This window comes from Leucopleurus acutus, assembly GCF_964270905.1.
Source record: "Leucopleurus acutus genome assembly, chromosome: 18".
NCBI classification, from domain to species: domain Eukaryota; kingdom Metazoa; phylum Chordata; class Mammalia; order Artiodactyla; family Delphinidae; genus Leucopleurus; species Leucopleurus acutus.
Genome location: NC_139160.1, coordinates 52,487,100 through 52,508,636, shown reverse-complemented (window position 1 = coordinate 52,508,636; position 21,537 = coordinate 52,487,100). Strand labels below are relative to the sequence as shown.

Sequence of the window (21,537 nt, the reverse complement as noted above, 5' to 3'; positions counted from 1 at the left end):
ATGCAAGCACAGGCTGATGTCATAAAACCTCAGAGGGACTCCTGCTTTAGAGCAGGGAAGTCAAGGATGGTTTTCTAAAGGTGATGCTGTATGCACTGAATTTAATGGACGGGTAGGATTCAAGTGTAAGGGAGGGAAACACATTTTGCAATGGATCAGTTTAGTGAGAGAACACACCTCTTTCAAGGAGCATGAAATAGTTCAGGGTGGCTGAAGCGAATGCTGAAAGGCAGTGAAAGAAGTTTCTAAGGCATATAGGAAGAGTTTGATTTTAAAAGGTCCTTTATAGATGTTAAAGAATGTAGATTTTTTATCCTGAAGACAACGTGGAAGTTGATGAAGATTTTAAGCAGGGAACTAACATGATTAGATCCAAGTTTTACAATAACTGCTATTAAAGGCAATGATGATGAAGGCAACTGAAGATGAACTGATAAGAAAGCAGCTAAGAGGCAGAGAAATTAAAAGCCTGTTACTATTGTTTAGGAAAAATAAGGAAGGATTCAAAAATACAGTAGTAGTGGTACTGAGAGAGAAGGATGGGCAAGGTTTGAATAGCCAGAGAAAGAAGTAAGTGGAAGCATTCCCTGTGGAAATGATGTGAATAAATGTTTGGAGGAGAGAAAGGTGAGCAAATCTGTTTCCATGGATTATATAGCATTTAACAGAAGAATGATGATTAGCTGGAGTGCAGAGCCAGAGTTACCCAACAGTTGGTGATGAGGTTGAAAACTGGTGGAGTCAGTCCGCGGCAAGGCTATTAAACAGGCAGGCTAAACAATTAGGATTTTACATTTTCCCTAGCAATATTAAATTTATAAATCTTTTTTTATTGTGGCAAAATATACAAAAATTTACCATTTTAACCTTTTTTTTCTTTTTTTTGCGGTACACGGGCCTCTCACTGTTGCGGCCTCTCCTGTTGCGGAGCAGAGGCTCCGGACGCGCAGGCCCAGCGGCCATGGCTCATGGGCCCAGCCGCTCCGCGGCATGTGGGATCTTCCCAGACTGGGGCACAAACTCGTGTCCCCTGCATCGGCAGGCGGACTCTCAACCACTGAGCCACCAGGGAAGCCCTCACTTTAACCATTTTTAAGTGTACAGTTCACAACACTCACATTATTGTGCAACCATCAACACCGCCTATCTCTAGAACTTTCTCAACATCCCAAACTGAAATTCTTTACTCATTAAAAAATAGCTCCCCATTCTCCCCTACCCCTCTTGCCCCTGGCAACTAAGTGATAACAAGTTGATAAAAATTCTATTTTTCTGTCTCTAGGGGTTTGGCCACTCTAGGTACCTCACGTAAGTGGAAACACAGAATAGCTGCCCTTTTGCATCCAGCTTATTTCACTTAGCTAAATCACTTGTTAATTAACACCTGGTTAATCAGTAGCAGCCTTCTAATTTGCATACTACTTTATATGCTATATTTTAAAACAAATGTCAAGCTTTTCTGACTTTATCAAATCTTTTCCACTTAGTGCTTAAGGACACTTCACTCTAGCAAATTATAAACTCAGAGTTCTTAACAATTTAGTCTACCACTGTGTCTGCCATAAAAAGCTTTTTATTGTTCTACTTTAAATGTCTATATTGTGAATTATTTTCATTACAGTTAACAGGCACTAGACTTTTTGTAAAATTCCACCTAGTACCTTAATGGAAGTAAATAATAGCAAATAGAACAACTGAGGCAGGAATCAAACTTATTTGACCACCCAGGAGAAAGGAAGTTACTTTATTTAGGATGCTGATATGAAGGCTCTCTTTTGATATTATGTAATTTCCCTATCTGGGGCTGAATCGGCTCTAAACGGAGGGAATTAAAAACACTAACACTAAAAAAACACAAAACCCCCCCCAAAACCACAAACACTCATCTCCTTTCTGGCTGGGGAAAAGTCCGAAAGTTTCAGATGTTTGGAAACTATTTCAGAACTGTCAAGGGTTGAAGGAATCCCTAGGTCATTAGTGCTCTGCCCATGCATGAAGTCGAGTAATTCTGGACAAGACTTAACTAAGCCTCTGGCAGTCTCAGTGCGTTATATTAGACCAGCCCGTTCTTCCCAATCTTGTCCACAGCACATGCAGAATATAGTACTGCAGGACCCTGAGGTAAACGGAGGAGGCAGCACAGCGCAGCACACCTGTAATCCCCAGGTCGCCTGCATCCCGCCACATCCGAGTGGACGCTCTCAGAGGAGCGCTCCCGTCGGTCGTTCCAGCCGATGCGCCACGCCGTCAGTTACAGAGGACGGGCTGGGGTTCCCGCTGATTCTGAAATCAGCGGCCTTTCCCTCCTTGCAAAAAAAAATAAAGCCTTTATTTCTTAAGAGAATCAAGGCGTGAAAAAGCAAAGGGCCCACAAACCACGCAAAGACGCAAATCTCGCCGAACTTGCCTAGCGCGCTCTCCGCTGATCTTACGTCTCTTCCCAGCAGGCTCCGGGAGTCACCGCGACACTTCAACAATTCTCGCGAGATTTATCGGCAGCCATCTTCTTGGGGGTGCTGGGAGCCGGGAAGACCCCCCGAACCGTTCCCATTCAGCTGCCCTTCGTCTTCGCTTTCTTCACTTTTGCCTCTTCTGCGTTGCCAGCCAGCACCTGGTCTCAAAGCTGAGAGAAAGCCCGGGTCTAGGAGCGTGTCGCGCTCTGGTCCAGGAAGATTCGCTGGGGTGGAGAGAAGGGGGAGGGCCCGGGCAAACAGTCGCTGCCTCAGCCGGGGCCGGGGTCCGGGGAGGGGAAGTTCCTGGCACCCCGTGGACTCGCGGCCTGCGGCCGTCCCCCCGGAGCTGTTGGCCCATCGGGGCTCGCGGGAGCCTGCCACCGGCACCTCCCACCGCGGCCCACGCGGGCGGCGCGCGGAGGAGGGGGCGGGGGCAGCGGCGGCTGTAGCGACCGCGACCTGGGCGGGCGGACTAGTGTGACGGGCCTCTGGGCCGCTGTGGATGGTTTCTAAAATGATCATTGAAAACTTCGAGGCCCTCAAGTCCTGGCTCAGCAAGACTCTCGAGCCCATGTGAGTATCCGGGGGCTATTTCCTTGCAGGGGTGGAAGTGGGAGATAGGTGGCCTCACGGTTGCCTCAAGTGCCTTCCGTGGAGGCCGAAGCGGTGAACGCAGGTCCCAGGGCTCTGTGTTTTCTCGTCCTCTACCACCCTCGTTCCCAGGTTCAGAATACGCCTGGGAGCCTGAGCTGACCTTTACCTTATCGCTGAGTTGGTTCTTAAACCAATGTCTCTTCCTCTTGTTTTCCCGTTATTTGTAGACCGACCCCAACAACCTACACACACAACTCGTATTTGCCCAGGGCCCCCAGATCAATTTCTTCTGGTGAATCCGAGCATAATCCGCTGTTCACTAGACTATTTTTGTTTCTTTAAATGAGGTGAATAGCCCTTATTACGGATTAGAACAGTTCTTGTCTCAGCCACTCACGTTTTACCTACATACAATCCCTGAAAGAAAGGCCATGTCTCCCATGTGCTGTCTGGCTCATCAGCACCTCTGTTAACTGAAGATGTAACAGGTGCTAAGGTGCCCAGTAAAATTCCCCTTTCCCACCTACACGTTTCTTAGCTTGGAGGAAGAAAATGCAATCTATCCATATGGACTATTTAGCAGTTTTAAGTAGGTTTCTATAGGTGGACTCTGTGCATGTGTGTGTTTGAGGGGGTTCAGAGTGCTGAAATGCATTAGATTGGAAAAATTGAGTGTTTTAAGGATTTATCTTTTAATACACGCAAAATATGGGCCAAGTGTTTTATCAAAATTGGTTGATTTACAATAAACAGCTTAAAATACAATGGGGAATATCCATTTATTTAATAAATTTATTAGGCTCCTTCTATGTACTGTGGGAGGGTCAGGGCTAAAGTTTTTAAATTCCAAAATCAGTAAGACATAATAAACAAGTAAATAAGGTAATTTCAGGTAATAAGAGTAATGATGATTGTAACAGTAGAGAATCATGTAAAAGAGTGATTAGAAGGCCTCTCAGAGGAGGTGACATTTGAGCAACACCTAAGGAACAGAAGGAACTATCTGTGTAAAAGTCTGGAGAGAGAATGCTCCTTACAGAAGGAACAGCGAGTGCAAAGCCTCTGTAGTGGAAATGATCACGGTGTGATCTGGGAAGAGAAAGCAGGCAGTTGTGGCTGCAGGGAACCTTGTGATGGGGGAGAGGATGGAAGGTTGTGAAGTTTGAGAAGTATGCAGGGGCCAAATCATGTAGGATCTTCTAGGCTGTGGTCAAGAGCTAGGATTTAATTTAAACTATAATGGGAAGACATTAGATGATTTAAAGCAGGCAGGGATTGATTTGATTTTGTTTTAACTCTGCCTGCTTTGTGGAGGTTAAGGGGTCAAGATGAGAAGTAAGGAGACCATTCTGAAGGACGTTGTAGGCAGAGCTGTAGATAGTTTGCATTAGAGTGATAGTGGAGACAGAACTAAATATGTTTAATGAATAGATCTGGTAGAACTTGCTGATCGATTGGGTGTGAGAGATAAGGGAAAGGGAAGTCAAGGGTGATAACTAAGAAGTTAGCCTAAGCAACTGAATCCGTGTTGGAGAGAACAGGTTGAGGGGAGAAGAGTAGGTTGGTTGGTTTTGATCATTAAGTGTAAGGTATTATATACCTAAGTGAGATGTCAAATAAGTAGTTGGTTATGAGTCTAGAACTCAGGCCAGGACTAGAAATATTTGGAGTCATGCAGATAGTGTTTAAAGCCGTGAGACTGGGAAGTTTCTGAGGAAGAATGTGTAGATAGGGAAGCGAAGAGAGTCCAGGTCTGAGGTAGGAAGAAAATTGGGATACATGTCACTAATGAAACAAATGTATGACAAAAGAGGAGGGTTGTCAACTTGATGTGATACTGCATAATGGATGAAAAAGGTGGAGGCAGATTAGTGGCCCTTAGGTTTGTCAAGGTAGAAGTCATTGGTGAACTAAGTGAAAAGTTTCACTGGAGTAGGGTGGTATGGATAGAAGCCTTGTTTAAGTGGATTGGAGAGAGGGAGTAGGCAGGAGTGTAGTAATAGTGGTTGAGAGGGAGAACCCTGGAGCCAGAATGGCTGCCTTTGAATTCTGCCTCTGCCACTTAACCAGCTGTATGATACTAGATAAGTTACTTAGCTCAGTGCCTCCTTCCTCATGTCTAAAATGGGGAAAATAATGAGTATGTGTTAAGAAAATCTTTGAACACTGCCTGGTTTGTAATTAGCACTCAATAAGTGTTCGGTGAACAGAAAACTTAGAAGAATGTTTTGAGTTAAAATAGCATTCCCGGGGCTTCCCTGGTGGCGCAGTGGTTGAGAGTCCGCCTGCCGATGCAGGGGACACGGGGTCGTGCCCCGGTCCGGGAAGATCCCACATGCCGCGGAGCGGCTGGGCCCATGAGCCATGGCCGCTGAGCCTGCGCGTCCGGAGCCTGTGCTCCGCAGTGGGAGAGGCCACAACAGTGAGAGGCCCGCGTACCGCAAAAAAAAAAAAAAAAAAAAAAAATTAGCATTCCCTTTTTTAAGCATTCAATTCTCAAATTACTTATCAGCTTTATTACCATTTCCTTTTTTTTTTCCACTAATTGAAGATTATAGCTACTTTGCTTGTAATTTTTCTTGAGTTTTAATAAAGCATCTTCGGGTATCATATAGCCTACTCAGATGACTGTAGCAGTGCAGTCATTACTGCTGGAATAAAGCACTACTTGTAGAACCTAGACAGTGATAGGAGCTGGGATTGGTCCTTTTATAATGTACACTACTGTGGTAAAAATGAGCCCTTATCCAAGTTCCTGTCCCTTTAATTGCATTTCAGGTGAATACTTTTTTTTTTTTTAACAAGCCTGCATCTGACGTTAATTTATTTATTTTTGCTGTGTTGGGTCTTCGTTTCTGTGTAAGGGCTTTCTCTAGTTGCGGCAAGTGGGGGCCACTATTCATCACAGTGCTTGGGCCTCTCACTATCGCGGCCTCTTTTGTTGCGGAGCACAGGCTCCGAACACGCAGGCTCAGTAGTTGTGGCTCACGGGCCCAGTTGCTCCACGGCATGTGGAATCCTCCCAGACCAGGGCTCGAACCTGTGTCCCCTGCATTAGCAGGCAGACTCTCAATCACTGCGCCACCAGGGAAGCCCCTCAGGTGCATTCTTTTAGATGACTTTTAACGCTGATTACAGTTATTTAAGATCTATGGTTTCTAACCTTGGTTTTGTGAAACTTGAAGATGTATTTGTTATCTAAAGAGATTTTTTTGCTTTACTTCGTAATTGCCATATAGCACCTATTTGAGGCAGGACCATATGAAGCACAAAGGATAAGACAGAACTCGAAACGTGTATAGAACTTTTTTAGCTATTTGTGCTACTAAAGTATCTGATGGTTTTGGACTTGCCTCGTAGTTTAAATGTATTAATTCAGCACATATTTATTGAGCACTTAATCTACTCTGTGCTAAGCACTGTGTTAGATATTGGGGAAATAGTAGGAAACATGACATGAAATGACCATCTTCATATTGTTTACCGCTTAGCACGGAAGACCGATGGTGAACAAGTAGCCATAAGACTAGTGAGTGTTATAAATCCAGAATGCTGTCAAAATATATGTCTGGGAGGTCAAGAAAGGCTTTCCTGGCATGATAATATTTCATCTCAACCGGGATGGATGAAGAGCAGTTTGCTGGGGCAAAAGGATGGGAATGGAGAGCTGTGACAGCAAGGTTTTAGAGGGCAGATGGTATGAAGGCCCTAAAATAAAGGGAAAAAGAGGTGTCTTGGAGGAATTGAAAAAAGAGCCAGTGGATAGCTCCAGAGAGAGGAGCCAGATTGCACGAGACTCTTGAGTCATTTTAAGGATTTGGGATGTCATTGAAGGGTAGTGGGAAGCCAGTGAAGGGTTTTAGGGGAGGAAAGTTTTCATACGGACATTAAGAAAAAAAAAAAAGTCAACCTGGTTGCAGTTTCAACATGAAATAAAAGTTGGTAAATCTGTATTTTATTTGATTATAAGGTCTGTAGGTATATCAAGATTCTGAGTTTTTTTCATAATTTATTGAAAATATAGGTGTTAAAATTGTCATCTTGAAATACTTGATGTTTTTGTTCTCCCAAACATTTGCTTAGTCATGCATGCTAATAATAAAATTAGATGTTGGTCTTCCCTTTTACATTGATTTCTTTTTCATAATGTGCAGTCCTGGAAAAGAATTAAGCTATCTTCTTTCGATGTTTTTTTTGTTTTTTTAAACAGAAGAGGTTTTCTGCTGTATTTTAAAACTTTTTCTGAGTTTACACATCACTGAATGTGGTGATTTAATAAAATCATGGATTATTTTTAGTTTAGGGGAAACCTCAAAATCTAATCAAACCCCTTAATTTTTCAGAAAATAAAATTGAGAGACAGATGGACTTAATGATGTGCCCAGATTTTGTTGAGTTTAGTAGTAAAGAACAAAACGCCTAGTTTTGTGCTCTTGCTACTATGTAGTGCTGTGGAGGTAGCATTGTGTAGTGGAAAGAAAACATTTTTGTGTCCACATAGACCAGTGTTCACATCTCAGCTCTGCCACTTATTAACTGAGTAATCTAGGCAAATGAACCTCCCTTCTCCTTGTTGGTGTGATAGGGAGAATTATACTTGTTTCTTTCTGTAGTTGAAAGGATTAAATGAGACATTTTAAAGAGCCTAGCCCTTCCCTCCTTTCTTAAATACCAGATTGATTAAACACAAATAGGGGGCTTCCCTGGTGGCGCAGTGGTTGCGAGTCCGCCTGCCGATGCAGGGGACACGGGTTCGTGCCCCGGTCCGGGAAGATCCCATGTGCCGCGGAGCGGCTGGGCCCATGAGCCATGGCCGCTGAACCTGCGCGTCCGGAGCCTCTGCTCCGCAGCGGGAGGGGCCACAACAGTGAGAGGCCCGCGTGACGCAAAAAAAAAAAAAAGATAAATAAACACAAATAGGTTACATTACTATTATTGCTACCATTAACATTTCAACACATTGTTAAAGTTTTGTATTTCAAGTTCTGTGAGGTAAATACTGTACCTCCATTTTGCAAGTGATGACCCCGAGGCACTAGAGCATGAAGTTGAGATACTTGCCCAGAGTCACAGCTTTTACATGTGACTAAACAGTGATTTAAACTCAAGTTTTTGACTCTGGAGCCTTGTTCTTAATTTACTACAACACAATACAATGTATTGTTTCCTATTACTCTGTGTGTGTGTATATACACTTTTTTTTTTTTTTTTTTTTTTGCGGTACGTGGGCCTCTCACTGCTGTGGCCTCTCCCGTTGCGGAGCACAGGCTCCGGGTGCGCAGGCTCAGTGGCCGTGGCTCACGGGCGCAGCCGCTCCGCGGCATGTGGGATCCTCCCGGACCGGGGCACGAACGCGTGTCCCCTGCATCGGCAGGCAGACTCTCAACTACTGCGCCACCAGGGAAGCCCTATACACTTTTTTACTATTACATTTTTGGAGTAGTAGCTGCTATTGTAAAGGAACAAAGTTCTAAAGCATCATGGTTATCAGTGCTTTAGAGTTTAAGAAAGAAACCTAGAGTTTTTGTAGTCTTTTCCTCTTCACCCACGCTTGTTATTAAACCTTTCTTACCACATTAAAATTTATTTTTGTTCCAGTTTTACAAGAAGAGCTGAAAGGTGATCTTGTTATTTCTGAACTTTATACCTGTTTCCCTCCCTTGATCTTTTTTTTTCTACAGACTCCTTTGGGCACAGAGTCAGTCTCCCATTCCTTAAGGAAGAAAAGCTTAGCAACAATAGCAAAAAATAAAACAAAAAGTTAAGTCATACTTCTAGTCACTTTGCTAGCTTTCTTTTCCTGTCAGTGTTAAATCTTGAAACAGTAGTCAGCCTTTAATTTTTCACTCATTTGCCCCAGCCATTTACTTCTTAATGCCTGTAATATAGTTTCTTGCTACTTGTATTCAACCAAAATTGCTTACCTCAATGTTACCAATGAATTTGTTTATTAAATGTAAATACTTTGTATAAATTTTAATTCTTTGACCTCTGTATATAACATTAGACAGTGTTGATAGCTGCCTTTTTCTTTTTTTTAAACTTCTCATGCCTTGGATCCATAATATTTTGGTTCTCTTCTCAAATCATTCCTATCTCCTTAAGTTCTTTTTCTTGCCTTTGAATTGTATTATTCTTAGTTCTGTTCCCAAGACTTTTTTTTCTTAATCATTCTACTCCTGCTCCCTCATTCACATTCATTCCTATGGATGGTTTCCATTGTAATACGTGCCTGTGGTTTTTAAAAACTTTGTGTGTGTGTTGTAGATGCTTTGAAAGTTTGATTAAAGACTGTTTTCCCCAGGATATTGCATATACACATTTGCATTTGAATTTTAGAGCTTTTCCAACACATACCTGTATGCATTTATTTTTCACACAATTATGTTTAGGCTTAACCACTTCAAAGTTTTAAGCTCTTAACTCCGATTGCTAGCTCTGTACCTGATCCTCTCATCTGAACTTCAAACTATTGTATGCTTCTGAAAATAAAAAGTTGACTTATTTCCATTTCATTTCTCCAAATTATCTGGGCTTGAAGTTTCATTTTTTTGGCTTCTCCTCCCTTCATTTCTTTTCTCCCATTCGAGTTGGTCATTGGGTTCTGTCTCTTTCTTTTAATAATTCTTACTAATGACAGTGCTCAGTAGGGGACTCTTCACTCCTTATCTAAACCATTGCAGTTTGTTTCCTAACAGACCTCCCTATCTCCAGTCTTTTTCTCTCTTCCAGTTCTTCTGGCCTGGATGCCCAACTTGTTTATATCCTATTGTTAGATCAAAATCTTCAGGACTCCTAAGTAATTAATTGCATACTTTTTAACTTGGTTTTCAGGACTCTAATGTCTGTTTCAAATTATCTTTCCAGTTTATATCTTCCTACTTTTTATGTAAGTCTTAATTTCAGCAAAACTGAACTTTACATTCTGATTCTTTATCACATTGGTCATACTGTCCTTTTCCCCTCAACTTTAAGTAGAAGGTAAGTGCTTCTACTTCATTGAGTGCTATTTGCTAATGCTTGTGCATTCATTGTATGTGAGCTAGGTTCTGTTATACCAATTTTAAGGATGAAGAAGTTGACTCTTAGGAAGATTAAGTAATACACTTCATTCATAGCTTATAAATGATAGAGACAGGATTAAAAACAAGACACTTATATTCCAGAGCTTTGTTGTGCATTATCATGTACTGCCTTTCTCCGTTTCTTTTTTATATGTTGAAATCAAAGGTCAAGTGTGATTCCAGTTCTTCCAGAAAGCCATTTATCATCTATCCAGTTGGAAGCAGTGACTCTCCTCCATGACTCTCCTCTCCTAGCTCTAGTTTGTACTCATCACTTGCAAACTTGTTCAGTAGTTAATTCTTACTTGTTTTAAGGGTACTGTTAAGAGTCTAAGGTCCTTGAAAATAAACTCCAAATCTTAAGGTTAAGTGTTCTCCTGTTCTGTGTGAGCACCCAGCACAATGCCATGTGTGGGGTGTGCATCTGTGTTTCAAATGCATTAGTTGAAATTTCTATTTTGTGCACCCATGACTTAAGAGAGAAGAGGCATTTGTGTAAAACTTTTATTTCAGAGAAGCAGATAAGTGAGCAATTTGAAGATTTACTAATCTCAGGGCCTGTTTTGCTTTATTTTTACCTTTCAGCAGTTTCAAATTTACTAAAGCTTAAGTGATTTTTTTAAGGGGGAAAGGACACTGAAGAGTATTAACATTTACTCATTAAAGTATTAGTGAATGCTGCTGTATGCTAGATTGCGCACCTCCATGGAGCTGCACAAAAAATTATGTATGGTAATTCTAGTCTGATGAATTTTACAGCTGGTAGAAGAGTTTTTCTGTAATTAATTATTGGCTAAAATATTTTTCATGACCTTCATTACCACATTTTACTGCTGCAACCTTAGTTGGGTTTTCCATCTGAGTGATGAGTAGTTAAAATGCATTTAGCATTTTCTGTCTATTTTAGCAATTCTTTTTCTTTGGCTTACAGTTCTTTTCAAATGAATTATTTTACATGCATAAATCAAGATATAGGGATAGTATTATGAACAAAATGGAAAATAAGATATTACAGTGTTGGGTGTGTACATATTGAGAATGAATAACTCAAACTTGAGCTAAATGTAGGCTTCTAGGAATTTTTTTTCTTCCTCCTGCTTCCTTAGTCCCAGAGAATAGAGAATGAGTGAAACGAGTGGATGGTAAATGCTTCCTACTAGACTTACTCACTACCCTCCTACCACCTTGTTTCTGTGGGAAAATCCTTTTCAGTTTACAGATTGTAACTTCTGAAATAGGTAAAAGTTTATTTTTAACTTAGGGTTATATTTAGTATTTTGTGTGTATATGAAACAATGGAGTATGTTGGAGATATGTTACTCATTGGTTCTCACTGCGATATTTTGCTTATGTACAAGCAAATATGTTTATATATATTTTTCTCTTTTTTTTTTATTTTTCTCTTTTTTTATATAACTGGTTTCATACTTGGAGGTCATTCAATATAGTACATAAGAGACTTGCCCCCTTTTTAACGGTTGCATGGCATTTTAATGTAACGTGTGTACCATAATTTATTTAACCAGCCTTTATTGATTTACTGAAAAAATAGTACTATGGTGTATATATCTATCATGTGTCAATTTATACTTAACATAAACATTAGTTGCATAAGGTTTTTTTTTGGCAGATTCTTTTTTATTTTTTAAAATTTTAATTTATTTATTAATTTTATTTAGTTTTGGCTGTGTTGGGTCTTCATTTCTGTGCAAGGGCTTTCTCTAGTTGCGGCAAGCAGGGGCCACTCTTCATCGCAGTGCTTGGGCCTCTCACTATCGCGGCCTCTCTTGTTGGGAGCACAGGCTCCAGACGTGCAGGCTCAGTAGTTGTGGCTCATGGGCCTAGTTGCTCCGCGGCATGTGGCATCTTCCCAGACCAGGGCTCGAACCTGTGTCCCCTGCATTGGCAGGCAGATTCTCAACCACTGCACCACCAGGGAAGCTCAGTTGCATAAGTTTTGACAGTTATATATGCCTATGTAATCACCGTATAAAACAGGATCTAGAACATTCTCTGGAACATTCTCTTGTGCCTCTTTCTGGGTTTTTCTTTCCCTCTCCAACAAAGGCATCTACTTTCTAACTTTGGCATTATGAATGTGGCTGCTATGAATATTCTTATTCAAGTCTTTGTGGAAATATTTTTTTTGGGTAAATACCTAGGAGGATATTTGCTAGATCATAGGGTAGATAGATGTATGTTTTCTATTATAAGAAACTGCCTAATTGTTGCTACCTGTGATTTATGAGAGTTCCAGTTGCTCCATATCCGCAGCAATATTTAGTATTGTCAAGGGTTTTTTTGTTGTTGTTTGTTTTTAAACCTTTAGAGTGAGTATAAAATGGCATCTTTCCTTTTTTGGACTGACAGTTTAATTCTCTTTATGGTTTTAATTTGCATTTTCCTGATGACTAATGCTATAGAGGACCTTTCCATGTGCTTATTGACTGTCATATCTTTTGTAAAGTATCTAAGTCTTGCTTATTTTTAAAATTGGGCTGTCTTTTATTGTTGACTTATAGGAGCTCTTTATTCATATACAATACATGTACTGCAGATTTTTTCCCCACTCTGTGACTTTTATACAGTAGTCCCCCCTTACCTGTGCTTTTGCTTTCTGTGGTTTCAGTTACCTGTGATGAGCTGCTGTTTGAAAATATTAAATGGAAAATTCCAGAAGTAAACAATTTATAAGTTTTAAATTGCATGCTGTTCTGAGTAGCATGATGAAATCTTGCACTGTCCTGCCCGAGATGTGAATTAATCCTTTGTCCAGCATATCCCACCTGTTAGTCACTTAGTAGCTGTCCTGGTTATCAGGTCAGCTCTCATGGTATTGCAGCGCTTGTGCTCAAGTAACCCTTATTTTACTTAACAATGACCACAACACGCGAGAGCAGTGACGCTGGCAGTGTGGATATACCAAAGAGAAGCCATAAAGTGCTTCCTTTAAGCGAAAAGGTGAAAATTCTCGACTTGATAAGGAAAGAAAAAATTCAGTACTGAAGTTACTGAGATTTACAGTAAGAATGAATCTTCTGTGAAATTGTGAAGAAGGAAAAAAATTCTTTCTGGTTTTGCTGTCACACTTCAAACTGCAAAAAAGTTGCAGCAACAGTGTGTGATAAATGCTTAAGATGGAAAAGGCATTCAATTTGTACTAAAGTATTTTGAAAGGAGGAGAGAGAGACTACACTTACATAACTTTTATTCCAGTATATTGTTATAATTGTTCTATTTTATTATTGTTGTTAATCTCTTACTGTGACTAATTTACATATTAAACTTTATCATAGGTATATCTGTGTGGGAAAAAATGTAGTGTATATAGGGTGTATTTGTGGTTTCACTGGTTTCACACCCCCCCTCCCAGTGGGTGTCTTGAAACATATTTCCCCCATGGATAAGGGGGGACTATTGTATAATGATGTCATTTCGTGAGCAGAAATTTTTAATTTTTATTAAGTCCAATTTATTTTTCTTTTATGGTTAGTGCCCTTTGTGTCTAAGAAGGCTTTATCTCCTCCAACATCATAAAGATATTCTATGTTCTAGAAATTTTCTGCCTCTTGGTTTTATGTTTAGGTCTGTTCATCTCAAATGAATTAAAAAAAATGCATATGGAGGAGTTTGGGTTTTTTGAGCACAAGCCACCTGTTCTTACTTGGCCCTGCAGTAATCGTTTCTCAGTGCCAGACTCCGACATTTTGGTTAGTTTGGCCTAACTGTGTGTCTCTCAGGCAAACGAACTTGCGTTTGGTATCAGTTTTGGTGAGCCAGCCCAGTAATCTATTCCTGTGGCAGGTTGACCCTGGCCAGGAGCAGCCTCTTCCCTGAGTCCCCAGCAGCTGCCAAAGCTCATTTCGTTCAGAGGCACTCAGAAGGACTCCCAGACAAGCACTGGCTGCCCTGGCTCAAGGCTGTTTGGAGTCGAGAAACGAAAAACAAACAAACAAAAATGGATGTGGAATGAGATAGGGCTAAATGGCTCCTTTTTTTCCTTTAATAAGTATATTAAGTTTTCCAGAAATGGTTCCTAAAAAGACATTCCTTTTCCCATTGGGTGACTTGGCACGTTGGTTGATAATTAAGTTATGTATAAGTCTATTTCTGGATTCTGTCTTGGTCCAATGATATTTGGCATGTTGGTTGATGATTAACTATATATGAGTCTATTTCTGGACTCTGTCTTCGTCCAGTGATATTTATTTATTATGATGCTTATACCACACTGTCTAAAGCCAACTGCCTTTATAATAAGTTTTAAAATCAGGTTATATAAGTCCTCCTAGTTTGTCCTTTTAAAAGATTGAGTTATGCTGGCTTCTTGGCATTTCCCTATAAAGATGAGAATCAGCCTTTCAGTTTCTGCAAGAAAGCCTGTGTGATTGTTGATAGGGATGTGTTGAATGTAGAGATCAATTTTAGAAGAAAGAACATCTTCATAATATTTAGTCTTCCAGTTGATGAATGTGGTAATCTCTCCATTTATTCAAGCTTAATTTCTCCTGGCAATGTTTTGTAGCTCTCCGTGTGGAGTCCTTGTAAATCTTTTGTTAGATTTTTTTTCGCTGGGTATGTGATGTTTTATAAAATCATTTTAAAATTTAATTTTTCAATTTTCTTTGTTATTTATAGAAATATGATTGATTTTTGCATATTGACCTTATTCTGCAACTTTCTAAGTACACTTATTAGTTATAGTAGCTATTTTATAGATTCTTTGGAATTTCTTTTACCAGTCATGTCATCTGTGATTAATGACAGTTTTACTTTCTGATTTTTTATGCCTTCATTTCTTACTGAACTGGTTAGGAATGACAGACAGTACAAGTTAAATTGATGTGGTAAGAGTGGACATTCTTGTTTTGTCTCAGTCTTAGAGGAGAGAGACTTAATGTTTCAGTATTAAGTGATGTTAGTGCTAGATTGTTTTTTTTGGCCGTGTCAGGTCTTAGTTGCAGCACGCAGGATCTTTGTTGAGGCATGCGGGATCTTTTGTTTTGGCGTGCAGGCTTCTCTCTAGTTGTGGCCTGCGGGTTTTCTCTCTCTAGTTGTGTTGTGCGGGCTCCAGGGTGCATGGGCTCTTTAGTTGTGGTGTGCGAGCTCAGTCGTTGTGGTGTGCGGGCTTAGTTGCCCTGCAGCATGTGGGGTCTTAGTTCCCCGACCAGGGATCGAACCTGTGTCCCCTGCATTGGAAGGCAGATTCTTTACCACTGGACTACCAGGGAGGTCCTCAGTGCTAGATTTTTTTTTTTTTTTTTTTTGCGGTACGCAGGCCTCTCACTGTTGTGGCCTCTTCCGTTGCGGAGCACAGGCTCCGGACGCGCAGGCTTAGCGGGCATGGCTTACGGGCCTAGCTGCTCCGTGGCATGTGGGATCTTCCCGGACCGGGGCACGAACCCGTGTCCCTTGCATTGGCAGGTGGACTCTCAACCACAGCGCCAGCAGGGAATCCCTAGATGTTTTTTATAACTGCCTTTTAAATACCAGATTGAGGAAATTCTCTTTTATTCTTACTTTGCAGAGTGTTTTTGTCATGAAAAGGTATTGAATTTGTCAAATTCTTTTGTCTACATTTATTGAGATGATCATAGGGGTTTTCTCTCTTTTTCTGTTAATATCGTGTATTACATGGATTGGTTTTCAAATGTTAAGCCAGCCTTGCATTCGGGAGATAAACCCTGCTTGGTCATGATGTATTATCGTTTTTATACATATTACCGGATTTGATTTGCTAATATTTTGTTAAGAGGTTTTGGTTTTGTTTATGAGGGCTATCTGCATTTTATTTTTTCTTTAAAATGTTTGGTAGACTTCACTGATGAAGCCATCTGAAACTGAAGATTTTGTTGTGAAATGGACTTTTTATTACGAAATCAGTTTCTTTAATAGGTGTAGGTCTGTTTAGGTATTCTGTTTCTTCTTGTGTCACTTTTGGTAATTTATGTTTTTCAAGGATTTTCCTTTTAAGTTGCCAGATTTATTGACATAGAGTTGTTTCTGTTGTTGCCTTAATATTCATATAATGACTAGAATCTATTGTGATGCTCCCCCTCCCCTTTTAAAAATTATACCTGACGTTGGTAATATTACTCTTTTATTGACCAGTTTTGCTAAGTTTATCAATTTTATTCATCATTTCCAAGAGCAGTATTAGCTTTGTTGATTGTTTTCTGTTTCAATATTATATTTTTATTATTTCCTTTTTTCCTACTTTGAATTTAGTTTGCTGGCCTTTCCCTCTTTATGTCATTGGTTTTATATTTTTCTTTTAGTTTCAAAAGCTTGGAGCCTGGAGGTAAAGCACAGGCAAGTATCCAGAATCTTGTTAATGCTGAGATTCCAGTTTTTATGAAAGGGAAAATCCTGATCATGCCCTCAAAACATTTGAAGCCAGTGGTGAACTGAATCAAACTAAAGCTTCTTACAAAGCCCAAACCATGTCAATTACAGAACAAGTGACTCCACTCTAGTGGCCTGACGAAAGGGCATGGCATTTACTGAAGGTAAATCTTATTTACTTCAGTCTCCATTCACCTCAGTGTTCTTTTACACAAAACGTTCAACATAAGATCAAATAACAAGGAACACAAAATAGTAAGAAAATAAGATCCACATGAGAAGAAATAGTCAATGGAAACATACCCAGAGATGACTCAAATAATAGAATTATTAGTCAAGGACTTTAAAATAACTATGATAAAAATGCTAAAGAATTTATTTGAACATGTGGACAGCATGCATAAAGATATAGGGAACTTCAGCTAATACACGGAAGCTATTAAAAAGAGCTTAATGGAAAAACCTAGAAATGAAAACTGTAACAGAAATAAAGAATTCTGCTTTGCAACAGACTGGACACCATAGAGGAAAAAAACAGCAGTGAACTTGAATGTAGGAAAATAGAAAATATCCAAACCGGAAACAAAGGGACAAAAGTAATTTTAAAAGATACATCTGAGATCTGTAGGATAGTATCAAGTAATCTAAAATACAAGTTACTGAAGTCTTAGAAAAAGGAAAGAAAAATGAGGCAGAAAAAATGTTGGAAGACATAATGACCAAGGACTTTCCAAAACTGATGAAAGACATCAGAACATAGATCCAAATTGGCAAAACCAAACAGGATAAAATACACACACACACACACACACACACACACACACACACACACACACACACACAGCCTTAAGCATATTGTAGTCAAACTGCTGACCAAATAAAAAGAATCTTAAAAGTAGCCAAAGGGAGAAAAAAAGACAGATACAGGAAAACAAAGACTTAAATGGTCGCTAATTTCTCTTCATAATCATTGGAGGACAGTGGCAATAGAACAATATCATAAAACAACTAAGTGTACAACCACTCAACACTTACCAACTAAAAACACAAGAGTAGTTCTGCAAGCAAGGAAGGAGAAGTAGAAGAGATCTACCAAGGCACTCCCAGCTTTCAGCTAGCAAAGTCTGAGAGTAGAACAGGAGGGCTGAGCAAAACTCCTCTTAGGCATTCCAGGCCTTCACAGAGAACTGGGTGGTTACCCTACAAAAGAAAAGGGAAGGAGCAACAAAACAACTGCTTTGCTTGTATTCTCCATTTATTAATTTTCCACTGCTTACTGGCAGTTTAAAAGTTGATACGGGAAAAAAAACCCCAAATCTTGAAGTCGGTTATTATAAATAAAAAACATTTGAATGATGTCAAGTCCTGCATATAAGCACTAATAGCAGTTCAGCAGATCATTTGTTGCTCTTTTTAATATAGTTTAAGTGCAAGAAGTATTTTGAAACCTATAACTTAACCTTTTTAGGGCATTTTAAAAAGAAATTATCAGTGTGACTCTTGTTATTTTTATATATTTTCTTTAATGATAGCTGAAGTACTTATTTTACATTTTCAAAACGTTTAATTTTTTATAATAACAGACTGTGAAAGAGATATATCTTATTTTGAAAACTGTTTTATAAACTTGTACTTACCAGGCTGTGAAAGTTTTTCAAGAACTTTCTCAAATTGGATTGTGTTAAAGTTTTTTTTTTTTAATTAATTAATTAATTTATGACTGTGTTGGGTCTTTGTTGCTGGGGGTGGGCTTCCTCTAATTGAGTGGGGGCTACTCTTCGCTGCGGTGTGAGGGCTTCTTATTGCAGTGGTTTCTCTTGTTGCGGAGCATGGGCTCTAGGCGCATGGGTTTCAGTAGTTGTGGCACATGGGCTCAGTAGTTGTGGCTCACGGGCTCTAGAGCACAGGCTCAGTAGTTGTGGCGCACGGGCTTAGTTGCTCCGCGGCATGTGGGATCTTCCCAGACCAGGGCTTGAACCTGTGTCCCCTGCATTGGCAGGTGAATTCTTAACCACTATGCCACCGGGGAAGTCCCTGTGTTAAAGTTTTGAAGCTCCTGATGACATTGAGTGCCCCAAATTGGATGAATAGTTATGTTCTATGAGGAATTATGACCGTTCATTATGGGTAGGAAAAGGTTTTTGACTCCAGCTAGCCTTTGTTGGTTTCAAATTAAAAAGATTTTATTACCATGTTGAAGTGTTTGGACATTTTGGGGACTAGATTATGGGATACTGGGAAGGTTAATTAAAGTAGCAGAGTAACTTGGTCACATCTCTTTTTAAGAATGAAACTATGGTGTTTAGAGATTTGATTAAGTTGTAACATTTTGGAGACAAGGAAGATTAAATCGTTTTTTAATTCTAGTTTTAAGAGTGAGTTGTAAAATGCCTAAATTTGGGCTTTGGCAGGAGGTAGGAAGAGAGAGGTAATATACTTAGAACATATGTACTGGATATATATGAGGGCCATTGAAGCAGTCAGAATATGGAAGAAAAAGCAACTAGGAAGGACTTGTCAGAATGCTTGTGAGCTTTTTTATTGACCTTTTTTGGTATCTGTGACAGCTTTTTAAACTGTTGGCATACCTTTGTATTTGTAATAATTGGGTTTGACCTAAACTGAGAATTTTTTTTTTGTGAGTTTTGGTTGATATGCCCCTGACTTAGTATGCTATTACATACTGTGATAATTAGTAGATACTTCTCAACCAGTGTGATTGGTTCTAGGGAAAAGGTAGACATAGTTACCTAGTCTGAAACAGACGAGCACACCAGTAGTAACATTTGAACAGTGGTAGAAATATGTGCAGATCTTAAGGTCTGGCAATTCAGAAAAATTATGTAAAGTGTTTCTACCTAGTAGAATTTAGTTATTCTTTATCCTTCCCAGAGGCTCAAACTTTGCTCATGAGTGTTCAGAAAAGGGAATTATATGGCTTTTGAAAAAGACCTAGAGGAAAAAAATTTTTTTTCAGATTACATACTGAATTATTTTTAAGTTCAGTTAAAGTTCCTGGGAATGAGAGTAGGGGAGTGCAATGACGATGAAAGCTTTGCATCTTATTCCTAAAAAATGCCCCACTTTGTCAGATTGTATGGTTCAGCACCTTTGTTTTAAAAATGAGAAAACTGAAGCCTAGAGAAATAAAATGCTAACCCAGAATTATATAACTAGTGAATAAAGTAAGATGATATCAGACTAGAAATCTGAAAACCCCTGGGCTTTTGGAGTTCATTTCTGTGCTTTTTTTTTTTTTTTTATAATACCAGACTGCTTCAAGGAAAAGCTGTTAGTTTGGCTTAGAAGACAACATAGATTTGAAAGGGAATAGTGCTTAAAATATAGTAGCTAGATTTTAACACCTATTCTAAGGGGGTGGCAATAATAGGCATCTTATTACTTCAAATTTTTATTTTATTTCATTCTTTAGTGGTCCATTTGTTCCGGTGTTTGGCAGGTTAATAAAATGCTTTCTTATTTGCAGTCATATTTATTTGTAATTATTTCTAATTTGGCAGAGCAGCTGTTCTCTCAGATAAGGAAACTGAAGCTTAGTTTCTTTAGTCCTGAGATTTGTGAGGTGAAAAGTATCCCCTTTTTAATGAAAAAATTTCGCGTGATTTGATAGCAGTATTAGAAAACTGTTGTGGCAATATTGGAAAAAATCCAGAAGTATACCATACAGCCACACAGCATTAGCCCGAATTTTTTTTTTTTTTAATATATGAGGAAACAGTTTGTAAGAATTTAGTTGAAAACAGAATGACAGAACTAGGTTTTTCACATTTCTAGTCTTAGTGCTATTTCTTTTGGATAATTCTGCCCCTTCTTGGTCAAGAGAGAAAATGTTCCTTAGCCTCTCCTGTCTCTTAGTAACTGAAGGGAATAAGCGCTTCAAATCTGTTTTGTAACTAGGTAAATGTGAATCCACATATAAGTAACTGAAGAGGTGGCCTTTGGAAGCCCCAGAGCCCTTTCCCAGAGAATTTGATTCTTCCTCAGCTGTGAATTAGAATGTAAAACGTACAAGAAATAATGGAGTTTTGTTGTGGGCTGCCATATCAGCATTTCATCTGCAGTTCCACTTTTCTTTTAAGAGAGAATTCTGTGACATGATTCTATAACCACACCTATCTGTGCTCAATTTGCTCTTTGGGCTACTGCTTTTTGCACTGAGCAGTATACAGTCTGATTATTGGGTCTTTGGGAGTGTGAAGACTGACTTTGTCTTTGAATTAGACGCTTAACACATACTTTCTGAATCACTTCTAAAGCAGCGATTCTCAAATGTGGTGTGAGGACTCCTAGAGCTTCCTGAGACTCTTTCATGGAGTCTGTGAGGTCCCCACTTTCCCAACTGTATACCTGTGTGAGGCCAGATTTTATATTTCAACCAAAACAGGGTATCACAACAGATTGAATATAAAAGTAGATGTAAGTATCAGTCTATTATTTAAGGCAGACATTAATAGTATTTGCAAAAAAAAAGAAAAAAAAAGAACCATTGTCAATCTTCTTACTAAATTTTTATTTTGGTGTGGGAATGTAACTTTATTCACAAAAAAATATAGGGTACAGGTTTCCCCTGATATCTGAAATAGAGTGTTCCTGTGAAACTTTTCGTAAGCTGAAATGGCGTAAAGTGAAGAAGTAGTTACTTTAGGACACATCTTGTCAATGGATGCACAAAATAAATTGAGATAAAACATAGCTGCTCACAGATACAGTTCAAAGCTATGGCAGCTTGATGCTGAGATGCCCAGTGTAGTTCTTGGGGAAGGATCTGGGCAGTGCCACTCTGGCTGCTTATGATACGGGCTACCTCTATACAACTTGCTGCAAAACAAATGCTGGACACTATTTATATTTTTCACCTTTTCTCATAAAAGTGAAAATTCTTTCTGAATTTCTTGTGGTTAGTAGTTACCAATGTAGGTCTTCTGTAAAAGCTTCACAAAGGGGCATAAAGCAAACTTTTGAAAAGCAGGGGATTCCTGTGTTTAGTTTCAGGTGACGCTATTAGTTATCGAGCTCTGCCCATCCCTGCATTGCAGTGGGGGTATAGCTCAAACTGGGAG

At 39.4% G+C, this 21,537-nt stretch overlaps 1 protein-coding gene across 9 annotated transcripts in view; it reads left to right on the top strand.

The window, feature by feature from the left end:
- Positions 1–2,524: 2,524 nt before the first annotated feature.
- RBM26 (RNA binding motif protein 26) overlaps positions 2,525–21,537 on the top strand; it is a 76,959-nt gene continuing 57,946 nt past the window's right edge. For all 9 annotated transcript variants that reach the window (XM_082859767.1, XM_082859774.1, XM_082859773.1 and 6 more), the window contains exon 1: positions 2,525–3,026. In XM_082859767.1, the coding sequence (XP_082715893.1) occupies positions 2,956–3,026 (71 nt within the window). In that variant the 5' untranslated portion in view covers positions 2,525–2,955. The remainder of the gene's footprint in view (positions 3,027–21,537) is intronic.